Raw genomic sequence first — 24,591 nt, 5'->3', positions numbered from 1 at the left:
GCATATTGTGACCTTTCAATATGAAAGTATGACGGAGAGAGGGAGGGGGGGAGAGCGAGAGAGCGAGAGCGAGAGAGAGAGAGAGAGAGAGAGAGAGAGAGAGAGAGAGAGAGAGAGAGAGATTGAGCATTATTACCCCTTAAGCACAGCTTCTGATTCCCCCTTTCTGTTCCCGTGTCAGCCCCACAGGGACATGGCTCTGGCCATCAGGACCTAGTGTGGGTCCTCTGAGATTCACGCTGTGTGCATGGCAGCACAAAGAGTGATCCAGGAGACAGGAAGCTGATGGGAGAGTGGGGACTAAATTCTACTGAAATCCTCCTGAGTGATCCACGTGACCTACTCCTATCTTCCCAGGGCAACAGGTGAATAGAGAAAACACACAGCACTTCGAGCATGAGACAGGGTGGGGAGAAGGTGGGAAGCAGTCCAACTTGTAGTTGGGGTACAAGCCTGGAGTCCAACAGCTTGGTTTCAGCCTGCGCTCTGCCATTTTCTAGCTATCTGACTTCGTGCCAGTGATTTCCTTTCTCCCAGTCTGTTCTTTATCTGTAAAGTAGGGGTAAGAATCACACTTAATTACAGGGTTGTTGGGAAAACCAGGTGTGTAAATGGTGTACAACAGGGCCTGCCATGTAGGAAGCCCTTGAGAAACACTGGCTTTATTTTATTTTATTTTTACTTTTCTGTCTTCTGCCAAGTTCTCCCTTATTCCCACCTAACAGAATGGTTTGAGGGCGGGTTGTTTCAAATGCTGCCTGCTTTTTAGTCTTTGCTTTTTCGTCCGCTTCAAGATCTGCACTGGAGACTTATCATGCACTGAGAACATGCAGGGAAAGGAGCCTGCTGGAGTTTCGGAATCGGTCCTGACACCTGCGTGAAGCTAGTTTGGTCCTCCTATCTCCAGAGCATGCAGGAGCTCGGGTGACATATCTGTGAGTTGCCAGGCAGTGAGTAAGTGGGAGCATGGGGATTGAGCCCAAGTGAGCCTGTGCCCATTCCATGGTTCCTGTCCCACGTGCCACTGCCCACGGCTGTGATGTGACCCCGGGCATCACTGAGCCCGGTAGGGGGTGATCTTTATGACAGGCTTTTCTAGGACTCAGGGAGAAAGCTATTCCTGGCCACGACCTGCCTGTGTGTAAAGGACATTGTAGAAGGAAAGGAAAAGCAAGTGAATGAACCATTTGTTGTGAGGCTGACAATAGACTCTGGGGGTGAAAGATGTTAAACGTTATTGGCTTAAAGTAGGATTGCCCGCAGCATTGCTACTCCGGTTGTCTTTCCTTCTTTGTGTGATGAACAATAGATAAGAGTGGCCCCTACTTCTCTATTCCAGTGCCTGCTGACTTCCAGGAATGGAAGCCATTGTATCCCATCTCTTAGAACTTGTGTCTATTCCAAGCTTATTACTAAGAGCTTATAGAGCTGAGGAAGAGGAGGAGGAGATGAAAAATAAGGAGGACAGAGAGCAACTGGGGCGAGGATTTGGCCTTGGAGTGGAGAAGAAGCTCACCCCAGGGCTCCCACATTCCCAGGATGGCAATAAACAGACTCCACCCAAGTCCTCTGAGTCGCGAGAACAGAAGCCAGCCTGAGGCGGTACTGTGTGTGCTAAACCTCGGCCATAGCCACCAGACACTGGGGCTGAGGGCTTCCACACAGGGCATCGGGAAGTTGTGTGTATCTGCCTGTCAGTCCCAATGTGCTGCCTGGGAAAAGGGAATAGGAGAAGATGGCAGGCAAGGCTCAGATCCTGAAGAGTCCTCCCTGGGACGGAGGAGGGAGACTTCCCCTCAAGGCTGGAAGGGGGTGTGCAGGAGCTGAGCTTTGGGGCTTATGGGACTGGATTCATTTCCTCCTCCCTCCCTGTGCGGCTGGGACCTCCCTGAACCTGATCTGCCTCAACATGTTTGCTTGTTGTGAGCATCTAGTGAAACATGCAGAAGTGTCTGAAACAGAGTAGGTGATCAGCAAATGGCCCCTTCCATCTTCCTCCTTGGAACGAACCCGGTGCAGGGAGAGAACGAGGCCCCCGAGAACCGTGGTGCGTCACAGAGGGAATGATGTGATTAGCCACAAGACGGATGGTGACAGGGCACTCATTAGGAATCTCTATGTTAAATGCTGCTGCTCATATCCTCTTATTTCACCCTCACAAGAGCCCGATGAGCTGGATAGCCTCATCCCCATTTCACACATAAGGAAACTGAGGCTGCAGTTGGAAACTCGTCTAAGATCTCACCACCGTGAGTAGCAGAGCTGGGAATCAAACCCACATATTAAATACTATTAGAACAGCCCTCTCTTACATTGTACAGTTGGAGAGACTGAGACTCAGAGAAGGAAGCTCTTGGCCCCCACCCCTGACAGTGGGCAGATTCAAGGTTTCATGCTCAAAGAAGGGCGAGGGAGTGGGCAGGGATTTTGGGTCAGATTAACCTGGGTTTGGAGTCTAGCTTGATGACATATTTGCTGCGTGTCTTTGGGCAAGTTTCTCAGCTCTCAAGCCTTTCTTTCCTCATCTGCAAGGTGGGGACAGTATTCACTACCTGGCCAGGTGTTAAAGATAAAACCCAACGACTTTGGTTAACTGCTTGATGCAACACAGGTTCCCATGAAATGGGCTGCCCCTGCCAGACTTCTGAAACAGTCCTGCCTCCCCCATCAACCACTTGTGTACTATTGACTGAGGAGACACTCACATGTTCTCTTCCAAACTCAGAGACCCCCTACGTTTTGGAAAGTAGCCATAAGGAGTGCTGCCTTCAATCTGCTTCTGGCAGGGGCCGAGGGTACACGTGAGGTGGGCACACCCCCCCACCCGCGTACGTGCCAAGGCCCATCGCAGCCCATCTTTTGTGGGGGGGATGTCATGATACTCACTTTGTGTTGCCACCAGAGAAAAGTCAACTGCAGCTCCTGGCTGCTGGGGAAGGGCTGTGTTCCTGCCAGGACTGGCTGTGCCTGGCACCAGCTCAGGCATCTACCAGAGTCGACTGTTGGTTGCAGGCAAATGTCTGCACAAAAGCGTCCAACACACACAAGCATCGCCACAGCACACGACACTGGAAGCGTGATGCACGCCCCTGCTGGCTTCCTCTGCTGCTTCCCTTTCTCAGCTCTTCTCATATTCTGGGACTCCGTCAGCCTGTGTCTCAGCGTCTGTGTGTCTCTCTGTGTGGGTTCTGAGTCTGACTGTCTTCTTTCTTGGTTTCCTTATCGCTCTTCCTTGGACTCTGTCTCTCTGTTTCTACCTGTCTTTTTGGGTATCCTCATCTCTGACTCCCTGGACACTCTCTTTGGGTCTCTCTGTTTTTCGGTATCACTCTCTATCTCTCTGACAGTCTCTTTCTCTAGTTCTGATTCTCCCTGAATCTTTCCGTTTCGCTCTGATTTTCTGCCTCTCTCTCTGTCTGTCTCCATCTGTCTCTATATCTGTCTGACACATGCTCCTTCTCTCTGTGTCCGTCCCCATCTGTCTCCATCTCCCTGTCTGTCTGTTTGTCCCTCTCTGACTCTCTTTCTGTGTCTCTCTGTCTTTCTGTAACTCTTTCTGTCTCTGTCCTTCCCTACCTCTCTCTCTCTTTTTCTGTGGCACTCTCCTGGCAATGCATCAAAGACTCAAGTGGCCGGATTTCAAGTGACAAACAGCACTACACCCAGAATCCACCCCCCCCAGCGTGGCTGCCTCCTCCTCCACATCCCCTGTCACGAAGCCTATTGTGTCGGGCCCAGGGAGTTCGAGTTGAAGGGCCCTGGGGTCTGCGCCTCTGACTGCTCAGAGCTACTTCCCCATTGGCTCCGAGCAGCTTGTGCTCAGCAAAGGCTGAGCAACAGGGGGAGGCTCTCGTCCATAAAAGGGGGGGGTGAGGCACCAGAACTGCCATTCTAAGGGGCTTTGGTGGCACTCACAGCTGCCTCTTTGGCACCTCCTTCCAAACCGGAGTCAGAGTGGCCCTTGGGTCTTGGACCAGCCACTTGCTACCAACCCTCTGATCTGCTCAGGCAGAAGCTGACAGGGACAAAGAAGAGTACAGGTAAATCCAGAGGGGCGCTGGGATGGGATCTCTCTCGGTTTTATTTATTTTTCCTGGTCCTCTGGACCTGGAGGTGGTGGGAGCTCGGGCTGGGGCATTTCAGGTTTGGGTCTGATTACAGCAGACGTAGTTATAGTTAAGAGGCTAGTTTACAAGAGACAGATCAGTGGAAGACGGACTGTGCTTTGGAATTTCCCTCTCTGTATAGCCCTGGCTTAAACAGCTGGGTGGCTCTCTCCCAAGAGGTCCACTCCTCGGTTTTAGCTTCATGGTCTCCTTGGTCCTGCAATCCACCACACAGCAGCTCCCATGCGAGAATGAGGCGACACCCTGGGTGGAAGAAGTGAGAGTTTGAGCTAATCAGGGTGATTTTAAAGGTCAGTGGTTCTCACTGGACTTAGAGAACAAGGGCTTGGGGACGTTAATGAGATTCAGGGCTCTGGCATTTACCGTGAATCGTGTACATCAATGTACAACCAAGTTGAGCCTTTTCATTCTTTGCGGATCGTGGTTAATTGCTGACAGAGTGCTGGTTTGAGTGGCTTCTTTTGATGTAATTCTACACAGAAATGAAGTTTGGGGCTGTTTTATTGGGAAGGGATGGCGAACGAGAGTGACAACATGCCAGGAGACCCAGGCTTAGCAGGGCTTTTCTTGTCAATTTTACTTTGAAAGGACTTGTTGCTTTCATGTAAATTACAGCCAGAGGAGTCTAACAGGTAGGCAAGAAGCTCTGATGGGAAAGCCATTTGCTGCCTGGTAAAGATGTTCACGTTCAAAGAAAGTATTATAGCATCTCAAAGTTTGACTCTAGCAAAAAAAGCTGGTGAGTTTGAGGGAAAAAAGCCTGCCGACGACTCTGAGGTCGAATAGTGAATTCTGCCATCTCCTACTTTTTCCTGGGTATCTTTTATGTAGAATCTTTACAAACATTCACTAATTAAGCTTCCAAGCTTCTCAGGGGGAACAAGCTCTTCAGGTTATTGGATCTGATTTTAACTCCCTTCTCATAGATCGAAGTCTTCATTATCATCTTTCTTCCAAGGGTTGGTGAAATAGACAAGGCTTGTCTTTCTTATTTGACAGGCATTCCAGCCAAGATCCACTGCAAAACGTTTCAGAATGTCAATCCTTTTCTCTTCATTTTCTCCCCCGGGTCTCCCTCCCACCGCTGCATCTTCTATCCCGTTTCTCCTCACCTTCTCCCCCACCCCCCAACCCCACCTCTTCTTGCCTTTTGTTCTATTTTTGCAGGTCATTTACCTCCAGGCTTTGAGATCTGCGTGGGGAGCTGTTGGTGGGGAGCTGTTGCTGCAGCCCAAGCAGGTGAGTTACACTGCCTGGAGGAGGTTTGCGTTTGCTGAAGGGATCTCAAGCCCACTGCTTTGCGCCAGATGAGCTAGAGGTGTGATGGGTGGCCTGCGAATCCTGTGATCCGCTGGCAGCTGGGAGTGGGATGTCTCAGTGGTTCCTGAGGAACCCAGAGTGTCTTAGCAGAGCAGGCAAAGGGACCAACTCTGGGGCTGTTTGAGAAACTTGCAATCCCCTTAAAACACATGGGAAGGAATTAGGTTCTTGTAATTCCTGGGAGCCAGGGATGTTTCATATATCATGTAAATGTGTGTCTCACAATACTCCAGACAGTTCGGGGTTCTAGTCCCATCATTCATTTGCTGTGTGATTTTCGGATAGTAGCTGTCCCTCTCTGAGCATTAATTTTCTCACCTGTATAATACGAATAACAATGTTCACCTCCTGTTATTCTGAGGTTATTCTGAGACTCTTTTGGGCTACTGTAATATACGTGGTATTTAGTAGGTACTCAATAAATACTAGTATGACTGCTCAAGTTTTTCACTGTTCTGAGTGGCAGGTGGACCCCTCCCTTCCTCCCAATCTATTGTAAAATCCCTGATCATCTCACTCCATTATGCTGTGTGCAGTGCCCAGGAAACAGGATCTAACGTCTACTCTTTCTGTTTGTGGGGCAGACACCACTTTCCCCTCCCCACCCCATTCTCTCCACATAACAGAAGACTTTATATCTTCATTTGATCGATCCTCCCTGATTCCCCCTGACTGCCCACCTCAAAGGGTCATTCTCTCACAATTGTTGTATTTATTAGATGTCTTCCATCAATCTGAGCGGGATCAATAACTGGTGGTTTGATTTCAAAGCGTGTCTGAGAAAGTGCAGTCCGCTAGCTGATTGCTCTCACGGTTTTCACGCGTCTCAGACCATACTCGCAAATGTTGGTTAACCTCACTGGTCTGGAACAAGGCTAAAATGATTTCACTGAGACAGAGCTGGCCATTGTGGCAGGCAGTAAACCTTGCTGGAGACACCCAGGTTAGCCCAGGATCAGGCCCTGGAGATGAAGAGGTATTCCTAGGTCCTTTGAAGTTGGACCTCATGAATTCCTGCCAGGCTGGGTCCAAATCAGTGCTTCTGGCAGGAGGGTGAATGGCCCAGGTCCAGAAGGAATATCCCCTAGCTCAAGGGAATTCTCCCTGACGCCATCCAGCCACCCTGGTGGCCAGAGCAGTCAGCTACAAGCTGTAGGCCTATTCACCAGGGGGCAATTGGTCCACTGTCGTTTGGATCCTTGACCTATTGCTGGACAGTTCAGTTACACCTGACAAGGGTTTACTGAGCAGTTGTTACGTGGTTGGGTGTCTGGCCCACTGGCAGGGGGAGAGAATTGGTGCTTGAGATGCACATAGTAGGTCAACCTCCTGAATCAAAGTCCACTTCCTTTCTTACCTTCTCACTGTCATTTTGTCCCCTTCCCTCTTTTTTCCCCCTCTCCTCTCTCTCCTCTTCCGTTTTTTCATACCTTCTCCTTCTTCTCATTCCCAGTCACCCTCTCTCCATCTCTATTTCTCATCTTTATTTTCTTTTCCCACATGGTCTGTCATCTATCTCACGCTCTGATTTTCTAGGTATCATCTCTCTCTGAGATGGCAAGTCACATTTCTGCCTCCCTATTTAGTGCCCTGCCCATCCCCCCTTTCTCTTTCTCTTCACTGCCATCTCTCTCTGGGCCACCTTCCTTTGCCTTTCTCCCCATCCCATAATTGCATCAAGTAACAAAGGGTGGGCGTTCCATGTGAATCCTGCTCTTGAAATACATTCTTTTAGAAATGCCGTTGACGATCCCACCGTGACCATCAACTGCAAAGCCATCGTTCACGCTGGTCTCAGCACAACAAATGGCCCCAGAGAGGTGGCTGTCCCTGGCATGGGCCTTCGTCCTATGTTCTGGGATTTGATTCTTGCTGGACTAAATGGGGGCTTCACTTTCCTTTCAGACCTGGGCCCTCCATCCCCCTAAATGGGTAATCCATTCTCTGGTAAGGATGCTAAAGGCCAAAAGATCACTCTTGCTCTAGTTTTCGGGATCTCCTTTTGTCAGCCCACTAAGAGACCCACAAAGAACTTTATATATTTTCGAGTGAGTTAAAACTTTTGAAATAGTTTCATTTTCAGGAATTTGAGAGTCTTGTGGGGGGGGATCTGATGGACATTTAGAGGGTACCCAGACTTCAGGGATGGTTTGTGGAGGGGAGTCACAGTCTGACTGTGAAGTCCTCTTCTGCTGTGTACTGGCCTCTTCACCTTGACCCAACTGTTTTGCTTTTCTGAGTCTGTTTCCCCATCTAGACAATGGGGCTAATAGTGCCCAGGCTGCTGGATTCTCCTGAGGTGAAAATGCAATAATTGAGATAAAATACATAGCAATGAGTTTGGCCCTGGAGCTGTGCCTTAAACAGTGAATGCTCGGAACTCAGAGAATATCAAATCTGCCACGTCTGTGCTTGGGAACTTGGGGGCGCTTTGTCACTTGGTTCTCACCCCTCCTACCTGGAATCCGAACTTGTAATTATAGCACCTCTCCCGTAAGCTTCATGGGAGACCCTGGCACCTGGCACAGAGCAGCAACGCAGTGCTAGTTGGTTGTTGTGATGCGTGTTGTTGGAGGGTCATTGAAAGGACGCCATCTCCTCAGTTCAATTCATACCTGGGTGTGGGAGGCCCCCAGCTCTGTCTCCGTTTCCCTCCTGACTCATGATGTGACCTTAACGAAGTGACTTCATTTCTCCCTTTTCCCATTTCCTCTCTTATCAAATAGGGATAATCATATGCAATAAAGTGCTTGGAGAGATAATTGCGATGTTAAATCAAGCCATTATTATTCCATGCTGGCTTTTTAAATAAAAACGCTTGCTGCTCCTCTGAGTCCACAGACTACAATGTAGAAATAGCATCAAGAGGAGATAATAGGGCAAGTGGTCTCTTCCCTTTCAAGGAGCTCTGGGCCCTGGGTGAAAAAAGGGCCTACTATGTGGTGGCCCTATGCCGGATGCTATCTTAGTCTGTTGTTATGGAGACATGGCAGGAAGGTGACACCATCCCACTTACAGATGAGAAGACCCAGGTTTAGAGAGGAGAGTGATTGATTCCCCTCTGATTTTCCAAGATAAGCTTCAAAACTATTAGAATAATTAGAGTTATAAAATGATTATAAAAGTAACGAAGACAGGGGTCAGCAAACTTGTTCCTTAAAATGCCAGGTAGTAAGTATGTTTGGCATTCTGGCCCTGACAGTCCCTGTTTCAATACTCAGCTCTGCTTTCGTGGTATGAAGGCAGCCCCAGACAGGACGTGAACAAATGGGATGGGTGTTGTGGGAGTCAGGGCTCTCCAGAGAAACGGGAACAATAGGATATGTACATATAGAGAAAGAGATTAATTATAAGGAATGGGACCTTGTGATTATGAAGGCTGGTGAGTCCAAAATTTCCTTTCCTCTTAGGGGAGACTCACCCTCCCTCCTCCACCAGTTCATGCTTCCCTCACGGGGCTGTCACAAAGCGCCATGAGGCAGTGGCTGAGGAAATGCTTCAGAAACTTGCAAATGTGGAGGGTTTTTCTTTGGGGGAGCCATTGGGAGGCCCCCTGGCCTGCCAAGTCCATGAAAGAAGCCCCTCCACTGGGGTCTGTGTGCCTGCTGCTGCCCTTCTAGCTCACTAAGGGGTTTGCTTTCCACCTCTCACATCGATGAACGGCCAAGTTCTTCTTCTCAGCTCATCCCAAATCAGAAATGACAAGAAGTCAGGGCTACGTCTGATGTATGACTTCCAAGCAAATCCTCACAGCAAAAGAGAAAATGCTCCCCCTGGGTCCCATCTCAATAATCTGCTCAGTAATTCGTTTATTTTACAAAAGGAAGGAAGTAGGCTTTCTCAGGAAAATCTCAGAGCTGATATGTCTCTATTAGAGTCACCTTTTAACCCAGAACATCTGGTAGAAAGCCTAACTCTCATTTAAAAGCCAAGTGAACTCCTCCCCCAGTCTCGGTCTTGTCCCCTTCACATTGAGTATAAAGACACTCCCTTTGGGTTGTTGTGAGGATTAGAATAATATGTGTGAAGTGATAACACACAGCCTGGCACCTAGAAAGCTCTTGAGAAGTGGTGGCTGTTATTGGATTGATATGACCATGAATAAGGAACACTTGGCCCCACCTGGCCCATAGTAGGCCCCTTGCATATGGCAATTAATTCATTCAACAGTTTTTTTGTAGTTTCCCCTCTATTGTGTTCCAAGCCCTCTGTTATCACTCCTTTTTGCCCTTTTATTTTCCCATCTCCTGTAGCCCAAGTACTATTGGCATGGAGCCTTCATACTCTACTATTTAAAGCACCTACTATGTGCCAGGCATTCTATACATGATCGCTTATTTAATTACTACACCAACCTTCTGAAGCATTATTATTAGTCCCATTTTATAGCTGAGAAAACTGAGGCACAACAGACTTAAGTAATTTCCCCAAACTGGTGATAAGTGGTGGGATTTGAATCCACATTACAAAACACTTGTTGACCCTGCTTCTGGGTCAGAAAGAAATCAGAAGTCTCACTTCTCCTTTCTCACCATCTGTACCTCCCACCCCTTATCACTTCTCCTGGTTGTAACAGTTGTTGGGCAATCCAGGGGTTGCAAACCCAAATGTCTATCAGGTGCTCTGCAGGGGCAGACATGAGGGAAGCCACAGGGTGGGGACAATGATGACAAGGTCACATGTGTCCCCTCTGTGACTGTTGCCAGATTAGAATGCAGGCCTCTTGTCTCCAAGGCTTTTGATTTTAAAAAATATTTGGAAATTGAGACTTTTAAAATGTAAAACTTTCCCAATTTAAAAATGCTGGCAGCAAAAATTTTAAATTTCTTTTTAAAATTAAAAAAAAGATTTTTAAATCCCTGTGCACGTCAGACTACCTTCTGCCTATTTGCTGAGCTTGTCCTGCAAGCAGCCAGTTTGCACCTCTGGACGCTTGCCATGTGCTAGGCTGGGAGGAGGAAGCCAGACGCCTCAGCCCCACTTGACCCTGCACAAACTCCAGTGTCTCCATCTCTGTCCTTGAGAAAAAGGTAATTATGTGATAGAGCCAGCACAGGTGATTGTGGGAGCTCAGAGGAGAAGCCTAATCCAGACAGACTTCCTGGAAGAGGCAACTGAGACTGAGTTTTGAAGAACAAATAAGAGTCAGTCAGGTCAGGAGATGGGAATGGATGGGTGGGGTGAGAAACATGTTCCAGGCAGATGGAACCCCATGTGCAAAAGCTTGGAAGATGGGGCGCTTGGGGCATTCTTTGGAATTAAGAGAAGGTGTGGTCAAGCTCAGGTCAGATGGAGCTCATACCCAGTCTGGGTGCTATGCATTTGCTGAGGTACCTTAGACAGGTGGTGCAATCTCTCTGTGCCTCTGTTTCCTCATCTGTAGAATGGGGAGAATATTAGTCCGAGACTTATAAGGTTGTTATAAAGACCCCTTGCATTAAGATGCACATGGGACTCAGCACAGGGCCTGGCATACCATGAGCCCTGGTCAATTTCCTTCTCAGTAGGAAAGCCCTTGAGGCCCCAGCTATGGGGTGCACTTCCTCTCAAAAGCCATGGAGAGCTGGGATACAAAGCAGGGCGGCAGTCAGACTGGCGTTTCAGAATTGTCCTCTGACTGCTGTGTGGAGGGCATCTTAGAGGCAACATGAGGCTCTGGAGCCAGGAGGAGGCTGATACGGACCCCTGGAGGGAGAAGCAGGAGGCTGGGGAGGGGTGGGTTGGAGGGACTGGGCCCATCCATGCTCCCTGGTGAAGAAGGCGGGCTCTGGAGGCAGACTGCCTGGGTACGAATCCCAGCTTGGCCACTTACTAGCCTTAGAATCTTGGCAGGTGTCTTAATTCATTCTCCTCATCTATAAAATGGGCATGACAATAGTTCTCACCCCATGGAGTTGCGATGAGGACAAATGAGTTCATCCTGAGAATTGCTGAGAACATTTGAAGTGCTTAACAACCAGCTAGAATTATTATTATTAAATATAAAGGTAATGGATGAAAGGAAAGGATGTTGGCACTATTTTTACACAGGACAAAGCAGTCTCAAAAAGGGCCTCCTTCTGCAACAGCCACGCTGTGTGGGAAGCCTCTGGCCAGGAGTTAGAGTTTGGTAGAGGCTTCCCTCCCCAGCTGGTTAATTCACTGCTCATCTTGCAACAGGCCAGCCCAGCCATTGCTGGTATCAGAGAAAACATCAACTGCCTGATTTGAATCTGCATATAAGTGGTACAGCTCTCTCGCCTGGAACCCAAATCCATTTGGCAGCTGGTAGAGCGTGAGAGAAACTCGAGCACAGGAGAGAGACGTGGGATAGACACAGGCCTCTTCCCTGAGTTTTCTTCTTTGAGCCTCCCCGCTTAGGGGAGCAGACCTTGTCTCGCCCAAGAGAGGCAGACGGCCCTGAGTTCTCATTTCTAATTGCTCTGCAACCTCAGGAGATTTAGCAAGCCTCTCAGAACACCAGTTTTCTCATTTATAAAGCGGGAATAATGATGCCCACCTCTGAGTTGGTGGGTGGATTGAGAACAATATAAAAGTCAAAGAGCTGTGCATCGAGCCCTCTGGGCTTCTTGGGGGGGCGGGGTTCAGCTGATAGTGAATCAGGTGTTCTAGACATTGTAATCATTAAAGGCACATGTGTGAGGAGTCAGATAAAACGGCCTTGCACCCCAGCTTTACCACTCGCGGGAGGGATGGGCAATTCACAGAACCGGAAGCGCCCACTTCACTGGGGAGGAATAAATGAGATGATGGATTTAGGGCTTTAGCTCGAGGCCCAAAGCACAGTAGGGGCTTCATAAATGGTGGCTGGGATCACTGCTAGGCACGCTTTGGTGGAAGAATCTACTGTGGGTTCTAAGGAGGGACACTGGCTCTGGGCTACAGCATGGGGCCATGTGGTGGAATCTTCTAAACCCCTTAAACACCTGAACAAACAGGGCAGTTGGCAGGAATGGGGCACCTGGAGGAGGGAAGGAGGACAGCCATCCTTGACAGCAGCATTAGAGGAAGCAGGCCACAGTACCAGGCGGGTAGGAGCGTGGGACCCTGCCCCAGGCAGGCGTCTTGGGGGACTCCCCATTTCCAGCTGGGAGAAGTGCCCTGTGCCCTCATTTGAACGGCTTTGGCGTTTCATAGTTGGTTTATAAGGAGTTAACTATGAAAGGGACAGTTTTTAACAGACTATTTGTAAAGCATTAATTCATCCGCCTAAGTATTTATTAAGGGCCTACTATGTATTAGTCAGGATTGTAGGTGCTGGGATACAGCAGGGACGGTGACCATTAGCGTCTGTGCCCCTAAGGAGCCAACATTCTAGTGGGGGAGATGGTAACAAACAACAACTGTAATAAACATCAAACAATAGGACAGATGCCAATGAAACAAGGGTAATGTGAGACCCAGGAAACCCCGTTAAATACGGGAGTCAGCCAACACCTCCTGGGCGATGTGACATGGAATGCATTTGATTATAAGAAGGAGCGAGACCTGGGAGAATCAGGTCAGGGTACAGCAGACAACGAAACAGAAAGTGCGAAGGCCCTGAGTAGGAGCCACATGGTATGCTTGAGGAACGCAGAGAGAACATTTCAGAGCCGAAGACAAGACAAAGTCTAAAGTCTTCGTGGGAATGAAGTCTAAAGCCTCATATAACTAATTACCAAATAGTGGAGTGTTTTGATTGGAGGAGGCACAAGTTGCTGGGAGAATACAAAGGAGGAGATGCCCACCCAGTGTAGGATATCAGGGAAAGCTGCCTGGACAAAGTGATATCTAATCTAGGACATAAATGACAAGTAACAGAGGAGGACAGGAAGGGTTTTCCAGGCAGAGGGAACAGCATGTGCAAAGGCCCAGAGGTGGGACAGGGCCTGATAGATTCATTGGGGGAATTGCAAGTAGCTGGATATGGTTGGAACCCAGACCTAAAGTGTTGGGATGTAGGGATGGGATTGAAGGTGTCCCTAACATTTAGGAGAAGGGCCAGGTATGACCCACCCCAACACGTCTGATCACAGAATTGATATGCTGAGCAGGGCAGGAGGAATCAGAGAAGGAACTGGAGGCAGGGAAGCCAGCATGGAGATGGATGGAGGTGGAACTATGTCCAGGGTGAGCAGAAGTGCTGGGGCGGAAAAGGTAAATTCCAGGGACATTACAGCGCAGAAAGGACTGGCCTGGGGAATAGCTTAAGGAGCAAGGGGCAAAGGCAGGTGGATGGACGCCTCAGAGAACTCAGAAGAGTGGATGGCTGAGTACTTCTGGCTTGGTGGGTGATCAAAGTGGGTTTTGAAGGATGACTGACCCAGGTCAAGTTTTGGCCTGTCCACTACCCAGTGGTATGGACCATCACTCCCCCTCACTGAGTCTCAATTTCTCCATCTGTCCAGTGGCACAACCTACCTTCAGAGCGATTGCTCAGATTGAGTGTGAACACAGGAAATTTCCTAGCACACAGCTGGCACTCAGCGCATGTGAATTCCTTCATTGACCCTTGGCCTTGGGCACCCACTGTGCCTCTCGAGGCCTCTGTTCCCATCTGTAGAATGGGAACCAGGATGCTTGCCTTGTGGTACAGCGAGCAGGCATTGATGAGATGACTGAAGGCTCAGGATACACCCCAGAGCAGATCACAGATTTCATTATTTTCTCTTTCTCCCTCCCCTGCAGGAAAAGCCAAGAAGAATGGTGTGGCCGGGGCTGGTGATGGCTGCTTGCCTCCTTATGCTCTCCTCTGCCACAGCGGACTGCCCATCGCACTGCGCCTTGTGTGCTGTGAAGACCCAGGATGGGCCCAAGCCCATCAACCCCTTGGTAGGTTTCAGGCAAGGCGTCTGGATGCCCAATCCTTGGGGAATGTATACAGACGGGACCGCCAGTGTGCGAAGCTCGGAGAGGGAAGGTAGCAGGCCTAAGCAGCAGTATATCAGTCCTGTGTACTCGTCCACCTGTGCAGGGCATGTCCTGCCCTGTGGTCAGCTTGGGTATCCAAGGGCTGCTGTTTTTCAACTCTTGGCTCCTCTCCAGACCTCACCACCATGGGCTTACTCAGGTTGCAGACAGAGACTCTGGTTTCCAGGGAGCCTGATGCCTGGCAACAAGGAGTGTCATTCATGGGGTGTACTGACTTCGAGAGTCAACAGGCCTAGGGTAATTTTTCAGGGCTTCTTAGCACCAGGATGATGGGCACCTCCAAATCTAGTCATTCTCATAGAAGGAGTTCATTCTACCACATCTAAATACCAGGATCTGGTTGATGGGATCCAAACTTTAATACCTCTCCTGGGTCTTAGCATCTCTGCCTCAGCCTCAGGGGCTTTGTTCTGAGTCAAGCTTCCCCATGTTTTTCACCTGTGAGAGCAGATCGGCTGGAGTAGAGGTACTAAGGATATTGTGGACAGAATGGAGACTTTGGAGCTGCCACTTTCTATTAATAGTTCCATGACTCTGGAACCCTCTCTCTGAGCCTTAGTTTTCTCATCTGCAAAATGGGGTGATTCCACGAGATCATGATGCAACATAATAAATGCACAGTTCTAGCCACTCTACTGAGATGAGCCCAGCTTGCCCGGTGCTGTCCATCCATACATACATGATCTCAGGACAGAGCAGTGGTTAAGCGTGAGGACTCCTGGCATTAAACGTCCTCGGTCCAAATTCCAGAATTGTCCAGTATTGTTATCACTGTCATCATCATTGTCATCATCATGATGTTTGAATTCTCCCAACACCCCCAGATTTGAGGTCCCTTCATGTGTTCTTTCCACCATTATGCATTGTTTTTGTCCTGCTCTATGAAGTGTTTGCAGCACCCTTCCAAGGAAAGGTTGGGAGAACCAACTGCTTCCTCTGGAGTCAGAAGTAGAAATGATGGGTGAGCTCAGCAAGGCACTCTGGGAAGATCTCACTTCCAGATTTGGCATTGCCACCTGTAGCCATGTGCCTTTGAGAAAGCTGTTTCACTTTTCCATGTCTATTTCCTCATTTTTTACATGTGCATGATATTATCTACCTTTATGTACCATTGGAAGCATTAAAGTGGGCAGCTGGGGGCAGGGGGCTTAGTGATCACAGCTAATTTTGATTTTCTCAGACATTGGACAGAGGACTCTCTGGGGCACGGGAGTACATGTGCTTTGACAGTTTGATGGGGCTGACATTACTACTGTGGTCTTTTGGGGTCTTTTGCAGATTTGCTCCCTGGAATGCCAGGCTGCCCTGCTGCCTGCTGAGGAGTGGGAGAGGTGCAAGGGCCTTCTGTCTTTTTTCACCCCCTTCCCCCTTGCACTCAATAGCAAGGAAGACTTGGAGAGCAACATTGTTCTGGAAGAACCCAATAGTGAGCTGGCCACGCGCACGAGGCCCTTCCTGAAGGAGCTGGAGAAAAACAGATTCCTCCTCAGCACTCCAACAGAGGAGAAATCTCCGAGCAGGAGCCTTGCAGAGAAGCTCAGAGGTCTTTCTGACAGGTTGGGGGAGGGAGTGGAGTCAGAGCTGGTGGGGGGCACCCAGCTGAATGATGGCGCCATAGAAGCTGGAACACTAGATTCTGCTGAGGGGAACCCGAAGGAACAAGTCAAACGCTATGGGGGCTTCTTGCGCAAATACCCCAAGAGGAGCTCAGAGGTGGCTGGGGCTGGGGCTGGGGATGGGGATAGAGTGGGCCACGAGGACCTGTACAAACGCTATGGAGGTTTCTTGAGGCGCATCCGTCCCAAACTCAAGTGGGACAACCAGAAGCGCTATGGCGGTTTTCTCCGACGGCAGTTCAAGGTAGTAACTCGGTCTCAGGAAGACCCTATTGCCTACTCTAGAGAGCTTTTTGATGCTTAAACACCCCCCTCCACCTTATGGACGTGAGTCAGGAGCTCTCCTGACCCCCTTCCAGACTGGAGTGCACTCATTCTTCCTCCCTACATTGCCTGTCCCCATCTCAGTTCAGCATTGCCTACAAAACCTCCAAACCCAGCCTGTCTCTCTCCTGCCTGGAGTGCAGTATCTGTCTGGGGTCAGTGCAGGGGAAAGATGGAGGTTCCTCTCTCCAATAGGCTTAGTGCTTGGCTCAGATCCTAGATCTCTAAACTACCACCAGGAGCAGCTTTTGATACCAATCCCTCCACCCCATTCATGTGACTCCCCAATTCCATTAATCTAGGCTGACTTGTTCTTCGTCCCTCTAGACCTATTGTCTCCAAGCTTTGCTGATCACATGCCCTTCTCGGAAGAAACATGAACATACCCATATGCAGATATATTCATTTAGGTAGTATATACATGTATCATAAAACATACAAAAGATTGAAATGAAAAACAAGACAAACAGACAAATAGAAATCCCAACATTTTATTCCTAAACCTCAAAGTATCTCCTTGTGAACCCCACTTTGGAGACTATGCTTTAGGTAAAATGCTCAGACACTGCCTTTTATTGGAGCAGGAATTTTGACACTAGAAAGTTCAGTCTTCCAGTGGGTTACATGTTCAGTCAATGTACACTGAATTCTCATTGTTTAGAAACACACATCTCATAGAACTGGGTTCCTGAACTCCGGTCCATCTCAGTACCCTGGACAGCGCCCAGCTCCTCACAGGAGGGGAGTCTGCGTTGATAACCACTTTCCCAAATGGTTAAAGAGAGCAGTTCTCCTTTGAATGCTGAAATGATCGAGGAGGGAGTGAGGCAAACCAATCTGTTCTGTGCAACAAATTCAAAATGTGGACCAGTTCCCTCAGCCCTCATTAAACTAATTAATGTGATCAGTATCACAGTCCTACCCCAGGACGAACTGAAGCTGAGTCAAGTTGCTGAGGTTAAGCACAGCCATGTTCTTGAGCAGCTGAATCCGCTGCCAGGAGTCCGAGCCATCTGGCCAAGCATATGCAAGTGGGCATTGAGTAAGGGAATCCAGAGTAACCGTGAGAAAAAGGCCCTCCTCAAACCCCCGTAATGATTTTCCTCTTGATGTCTCACAATGAAACCACAGAGAGAGCTGCAATGATTAAGTGCTTGATGTCGAATGAGTTCCCTTGATTCAAATAACCCAGAATCAGAGGCGGAGATCTCCTGATGCCTTGGTTTCAATCATAGTTCCCTCTGTCTCTATCTCTTTGTCTCTTTTGCTTATTTGTCCTCAAGCTCTATAGTTAGGTTTGTGGGTCCAAGAGGCTGAGCTGGATAGGAGAAGAAATGGACTTGAATCTGGTTATTTTGTATAAGATCTTACTGAGCACACCTCTTCATGCGCAACCCCCAGCTGGCTCATGACGTTCTGAAATGTATCGATTGTTTTAGGGTTACTTTGTGTGCTTTTTAAAAATCCCATTTATGCAGTTTACTTGGAATTTGCTTAATCCTTAACAGGCCTGTGTTATTTCCCATTCCTCCCATACAATAAATAAATAAAATTGCTGATGACTTGGGGACTGTGTGTATGTGTATTGCCTCAGTCCCCAGAGAGGGAAAACACCATTTGCAGAAAAGAGTATTAGGGAATGAAAAATATACATGTGCACATGCGCGCGCACCCCTGCACACACACACACACATTTTTCAGTTTTGAAAATCAAATATGGAATTATAGAAAGAGCACAAACTTAGAGTGTCATAGCCTTTAATCTGACATCTGTGTGACCTTGAGTAAATCACTTGACCTCTCTAAGCCTTAATTCAGTAAAATAAAGACTAATAAAATAAAGACTGAGAGTACCAACTCTGTAAGGTGGCTGTGAGAATTACATGTGATCATATATGCAAAGCTCCTAGAACATAGTAGGTGCTCAGTAAATGAGGATTTCCTTTCTACATTGTCTTATGGAACGGTGGCAAAGCTCAGGCACCCAGCCACACAGTGGGGAGAGCAATGGGAGGTGCTGCAGAGGGAGCCTGAGCCCTATGAACTCCCAGGGGCTGTCTTCTATGCTGCATGACCAGGGCACGAGAAAAAAATGTCCCTGGACAAGGTGAGTGTGCCAGGCAGGAAGAGCACTGTGGAGAATAGGTGGCATAATGTCCTTTACTGAAATGACATTAATAGGCATTAAATGGCATAAATAGGCCTTGTGTGAAAGACTCGGTGACTCCAGCCCATGTGGGTTCCACATGGACCCTGGCTTTCTGAGTGACTTCTTGGAAAACACAGAATCACGGAGGCCTCATTCATTCTCACATTCATTCAACGAAGTGTTAATGGAAGGCCTCCTGTGTGGTAGGCCTTTTGTTAGGTGCTGGAGTTACAGAAAAATGAAATGGAGACGGTTTCTGCGCTTATGGAACTTACAGTCCAGTGGAGGAAGACAGCAATAAACAAGTAAACAAAAATATAAATCTAAAATTAAAGATAAAACCTAAATACATTTAAATTTTAAATAAAAATTTACATAGGAGTAATCGTTGTGAAGAAAACAATTGGTATTTAGTAATAATGGATAATAGGGGGAGGGTAAAAATCTCCCTGGGGTGTTCAAGAAATCCTTCTTAAGGAATATCCCATTCTTGATATTCATTGGATCGTCAAGTTGGAAGGAACCTGGTTGGGGTTATCTCCAACCACCTACGTTGTGCCAAATTTGACACATTGATAATAAATTTTAATCTGCTTGAATGCATTCATTGACTTGGATTTCACAACATATTGCTACTTCTTAATGATTCAGTGTTGGGAATTCCATCTTTATGTTGGGTTAAAATTTAGGTTTCTGTCACTTTTACACATTGGGTCCTGCTCCTGCTAGCTGCTAGCCCAGAAGCTTCTTTAGGGAAGACTTTTCTGCTACTTGCAAACAAATGGCTCTTAACTATTTCAAATAATTTAAAGATACAAACAAACAAACAACAAATCATTTGTTGGCTCGCATAAATGGAGAATACAGACATTAGCTTCAGGTAGAGCTTGATCAAGGGGCTCAGTAAGGACACCAGAACCTCTCCATTACTAGGCTCTTTTTTCTTCTGTGTTGGCTTAATTCTAAGACTCCACATGGTTTTGAGGTGTCTGACAGCAGCTCCAGGCTACCTCATGCAAGTTCAAGTCCAGTATGCTATTTTCACAGCAAATCCTAAAGTTTCAATGCACCTCATTGGCTCTAATGGGGTCATATGTCCAATCCTGAGATGAGGCAATCATCGTGGACATATTAATGTGATGCTATGATTGGTGAGGACTGAACCACTCCTGTATACCACTGGAGCCAGGGATGGATTCAACCCAACTCAAAGTCGCTGGATTAGGAGTGGGAAATAAGGTGGTTCTCAACAGGAAAATTGGAGCATGGTTCCCAGTAGGAGAACAAATGAATGCCAGCCCACCAAACAGTAGATGGTCACCCCCAATGAGTGAAGGTGGCTGGGTGCCAACTCGGGCAAACGAGAGGGTACACCATGGGGAACGTGGGCCCAGAGTAGCCAGATCTGATATTTAAGGGACCGCAGAAATCTGGGTTTTCATTTTTTTTTCAATGTAGGCAAGTAATATTTTTCTTAAAAGTACTGACTAAGACAAACAACAGTATGTTTGGGATAAGACACATAGCTCTCTCACCACGATTTTGTGACTTCTTTTTTTTTATGAAAAACAGTCTTTTGGGGGTTAAAAAAATTTTCCCCATATGTTATGGATTCCTATATTTTCCCCCATGACTTGGAATGCAATTGTTCTGGACTTCGTTTTCTGGACGCATTTCACTTGGTCAAGGAGGCATGTGCATACAAGGTGGAAAGAGCTTGGCTAGGGGTCCTACAGACTTGAGTTCAGATGCCCCTTTCCTGGGTGGCTCTGCACTTCACTGAGCCTCAGTTTCCAATCTGTCAAATGGGGAGAAAAAGACTGAGCTCTTTGCACAGAGGTGAGGATTCAGTAATAGAAAGTCTGTGATGTACTGACATACAAGAGGGGCATGACACAATTTGCTGTCCCCTCTTATCAGGTGGTGCCTCTGATCATGCCATTCCAGACGTCACCTGAGTCAGGCACACACCTGTGGAAAAGACAAAATCCTCCCGGTGGTAAGAAAAGGATGAAATTTAAAAAAATTTTTTTAATCGACTAAACATATGTGCTGTAAAGGGTACTGAATCTTAAGTGTGGGGCTTAATGGATTCTTACATATGTCTACACCTGTGTGAGCCCCCACTCAGATCACAGTATAGAACATTTTCAGCACCCCAAAGGGGTGATCATTTTTTTTATGAGCTGTTTGTGGGGATGAAGAGAAAGCCAGAGGAAGAATTGGAATAAAAACATCACAGGCCTTGCAGAGTACTCATTCTTTGTCCATGTCACCAAGGCCACTGTGGAGTGATCACAGAGCAGGCGTGGGTGAAGGGATGTCAACATCTTGGTAACATTAAAATAGTGCGTTATTAATAAGCACGCGGTTTCCACGACAACGCCGTACCCCATCGTCAGCGAGGAAAGTCTTGTCATAATGATCATGACAATCATAATGATCCCTCGGATTCACGTCACCCCTCCCCCACCCCAACTCCAAGCCCACCACACAAGCGAGCCCAGTGATGGCGCTTGTCTGTTAATTAAAGGCCCCAATGCAAAGACCACAAAAATCCCCACGACAGTGTCAGGAACAATGGTGCCCTAATAGATGTCATTTTGACATTCTCAATTCATGTCGCCTCTCATTATAGTTGTGGAGATTTATAACAAAGATTTATAATTACTCTTCTAATATGTAAATGTGCACATAAGTTGCGTTCCCACCCCATTTGTCTTGTCTCTGTCTAACTCAGTCCAAGTTCCATTGTTCTTTGTCCCCAGGGCCTCCCTCATCCTTAATCTCCTTTGACATGATGTTTGCCATCTGAAAATGTCCATCAGTCTCACTCTTAAACCCCTATTATACCAGCGTAGCTCCTTAGGGACCTGCCCTGGTATTGGGGAAAGCCGAGAGTGCTTTTCTGTCACTGGTAAGATCCGTGCAGCCTTTGGACTTGGAGAAGGAGCACTGGACTGAGAGTCCGGAGACCTGGGGACCTGAATGTGGTCCCGGCTCTGCTCATTGGCCATGGGAGGTGGGCTTTGAATTATCCAGGAAACAGTTTTCTCATTTGTAAAATATGTGGATAAATATCATACGGGCTTTTGTCCTTTCAAGAGCTGGCATGTAATGCCTGCTCTGCATCAGGCCCTGAGTAGGTAAATGATGGACGGAACAAGGGACCTTTGGTTTCTGCATCTGGAAATGGGGCTGATGAATTTCTCCCTGGCAGGTAGCGGGGGAGGGTCCCCATGAGAAAACACAGGGACCCTGTCTGGCCCAAGGTTGTCGCATAATCACTGCTAATGCCCTCCCCTTCGAGCTCATCCCATGGATCACTTGGTAGTTTGTGGAGCCCCTGCTGTTCACCTTGCACTGCAGGCGGGACAGGGGATTCAGCAGTGACTAAGCAGAGTCTCTGCTTCACAGGGCTCACTTTCTGGTGGTGGGGAGAGACCAATCACCTATAAGTGAACAAATGGGTCAGTGGTTCACGTGGCTCTGAGTGACGGCAGGCAAGAGGTGCCACTCAGAGATGTCACGAAGCCCTCTCTGAAGGGGGATATTTGGCCAGAGATGTGTAGGAGGTGGGAAAGAGCTTTGTGGGTGTCTGAGTGGAGCTTGGGGGACAGCATTTCAGGCAGGGGGAACAGCATGTGCAAAGGCCCAGAGGAGGGCTCGTCGGTGTGTAAAGAGTAAGGAAGCTGGGGGGACAAGTGAAGGCAGATGGTGGGAAACAGGTTATAGACACAGACAGAGCTCCCGGGACTCAACACTGTCTCATTCCTGCTGTTACCTCATGGGATTAGTAGAACCTCCTTTTCTCTCAATTGTTGCCCAATTTATGGGCCATGAAAAGGACCGACTTTTGCTCGGAGTGAGATGGGAGCACTAGAGGGTTTTAAGCTCAGGAGAGACATTATCTGACACGAATTTAAATGGATCAGGGTGGCTGCTGTGTGGAGAGCAGGCTGCAGGGAGCATGAAGGACCATTGTGTGGTCCTGTCAGTGAATGGCACCCTCCAAAGACGGAGGGTACCAGGAATGACCGAGGAGCTTTGCTTTCTTGGGATCAAGGGCCCAGGCACAATGTTCTGTCCCTAAGAGGCAGCGGTGGTCCTCTGGGGGCATCAGGGCCATGGTCAGGCAGAGGCCAGCTCTCAGGATGCTGTCAGTGGTGGTGGTGAATTGTACTTAAGAAATCCATCTGCAGAAGCCAACTCCCAGAAAACCCCTCCCTGCCCTTTCCCCAACCCCCTCTTACCACAGCCTTGAAAAAATGAAGTCTCAGTGGTTTGAGCTTCACGATTTTGGGAAGAAAAGTCCCTGAATTGGGACTTGCTCTACATAAAAGATGCATCATTGGAAAGTGTATAAATAAAATTTTTGCACATCAAATTGTATTTTAGTGCACGAGGGAATATTGTTGTTCAATTGCCTTATAGATTTTATAGATTACAACAGCGTCTCTTGCCCACTTAGGCACATTTGAAAATTCAGAAAAGCATTAGGGAGCTCATGTGAAATGAACCAACAGTCAGGGTTCAGATATCAAGTGTTTACTGAGCTCCTGCCCTGGGCCAAGGCACATGAATAACCTTTGCCCTCAAGGAAGACCTCAGCAGGGAAAACCTCATGATACAAATAACTATGAAAAATAAACAATGAGTTACGCCTGGGAGGAGTTTGTAACAAAGAGAACTGCAAGTGTGGAGAACAGGGGGCTCTGAGAAGTCTTCCAGAAGATGTGACTTTGAAGCTTAGATCTGAAGGAGGAGCAGAAGTTAGCCGAGTGTGAGTGTGGGTGAGAACAGAGAGGGTTTTCAGTGAAGGACCAGCATGGGCGGACGTCCAGAGGTGGAGGGAACATTGTGTGTGTAAGAGACTAGAGGAAAGCCAAGGTGACTGAGAAGAAACATGGGGAGGGAGCTTGATCATGGAGACAGAGTAAGACCGGTGGGCCGGGTTGTGACGGGTGGCTTTATGTCAGGACGAGGGAAGCAAACGGAGGATTTCAAGCAAAGGAGCAACACTGTCAGATGTGCTGAACCCGAGTTTTCTGAAACCAGGTGAGGCATAAATATGTATACATAAACCTACCACAAAGAAAATGTCACCTTCAATCCCACCTCTTAGAGAAAGCTGGATGTTTCCGCTTATCTCCTTCTGGGGTGGTTGGTTTCTCTGCTTGTCTCTGAACGTTGGATGACATGCTTTTCTTGTTTAGCATTATATGTCTTATGCACTCTTTACACATTCTTTTTGTGTCGTTTATAAGTCTACATAATCATCACAGTTCACAAATTGGATAGACCATAATTTATTCAAGTATCTTCTGATGGGTAGAGAGACTGATCATTTCCATTTGCCTGGAATAGTCCCAAGATTGTACCTTAGCTTTGGTACAACCCTGGATTCAAACTTATCTGGTCATCCTTCCTACAGGATAAACAGTAGAGTTGCTTACATTATTATGAATATGATTGTTACTGCTGTTATAAATAACCCCGTGATGAATGCATTTCAGCTAATTGGCTTAAGTAAACCACGTATAGTCACAACAGTCCTCGCTGAAAGGACCCTTAGACTTCATCTTGTCGTGTTTCTCAGACTTCAGACATACATGTGCATTCTGCCACAGCCACACGCCACTGACACTAACACTTTTTTTTATAAATCAACTTACTTTTTAAAAACTTCTGAGAATGAATCAATTGATGAAGGAAACTCGATGTTACTACCCTGAGTGGAAAGCCAGTATTGTATTCTATTAATAGAAGCTGCATAACAATGAATTTAAGGAACAATGTTATGAGGGACCAGCTCTGGCCTGAAGCCTGCAAAAGACTGGAGGAAAGAAAAGCATTGCAAGCATAACAGGGATGTTCAAGACTCTAGCATCAGAGGAGCCTTTCTCTTTAACAGAATCAAAATGTTTCAAAGAGTATTTCTCCCTCTGGGGTTCCTGGTGGCAAAGCTGAACCCAGTATCATCATTGAGGGCTGAGGTAGCTTCAGATAATGGCTTTGTGCGTGGTAATGAGTTTGGAATTTATTCCAAGGGTTTTAAGCATGAGAGGGGTCTGGAGATACTCTATTTTCATGTAAGGAAGGCTGCTCTGTGCCAAGCCCTGAGCTGTCGATTGACTCACTA

At 47.6% G+C, this 24,591-nt stretch overlaps 1 protein-coding gene across 4 annotated transcripts; it reads left to right on the top strand.

Moving 5' to 3' along the window:
• The first annotated feature begins 853 nt into the window (after positions 1-853).
• PDYN (prodynorphin) lies at positions 854-17,867 on the top strand. 4 transcript variants are annotated; one of them, XM_081033758.1, is made up of 4 exons: positions 854-950; positions 5,295-5,366; positions 14,118-14,261; positions 15,639-17,867. In XM_081033758.1, exons 3-4 carry the CDS (start codon positions 14,133-14,135, stop codon positions 16,278-16,280), a joined length of 771 nt encoding a protein of 256 aa, XP_080889884.1. In that variant the 5' UTR covers positions 854-950; positions 5,295-5,366; positions 14,118-14,132; the 3' UTR covers positions 16,281-17,867. The 4 variants fall into 4 exon arrangements, with proteins under 4 accessions (XP_080889884.1, XP_080889882.1, XP_080889881.1 ...); XM_081033756.1 differs by having other exon boundaries at positions 870-935; XM_081033755.1 differs by lacking the exon at positions 854-950 and adding an exon at positions 3,199-4,040.
• The last annotated feature ends 6,724 nt before the right edge of the window (positions 17,868-24,591 follow it).

The sequence above is a fragment of the Rhinolophus hipposideros genome (genome assembly GCF_964194185.1).
Source record: "Rhinolophus hipposideros genome assembly, chromosome: 22".
NCBI classification, from domain to species: Eukaryota; Metazoa; Chordata; class Mammalia; order Chiroptera; family Rhinolophidae; genus Rhinolophus; species Rhinolophus hipposideros.
Note: the sequence above shows the minus strand (reverse complement) of the source record. Positions and strands in the feature narration are given on the sequence as shown.

Excerpts from the sequence above, each read along its gene's own strand:
- PDYN (XM_081033758.1), top strand. The coding sequence starts at position 14,133 with ATGGTGTGGCCGGGGCTGGTGATGGCTGCTTGCCTCCTTATGCTCTCC. Across the intron at positions 14,262-15,638 it reads CCAAGCCCATCAACCCCTTG|ATTTGCTCCCTGGAATGCCA; the intron begins GTAGGTTTCAGG and ends GGTCTTTTGCAG.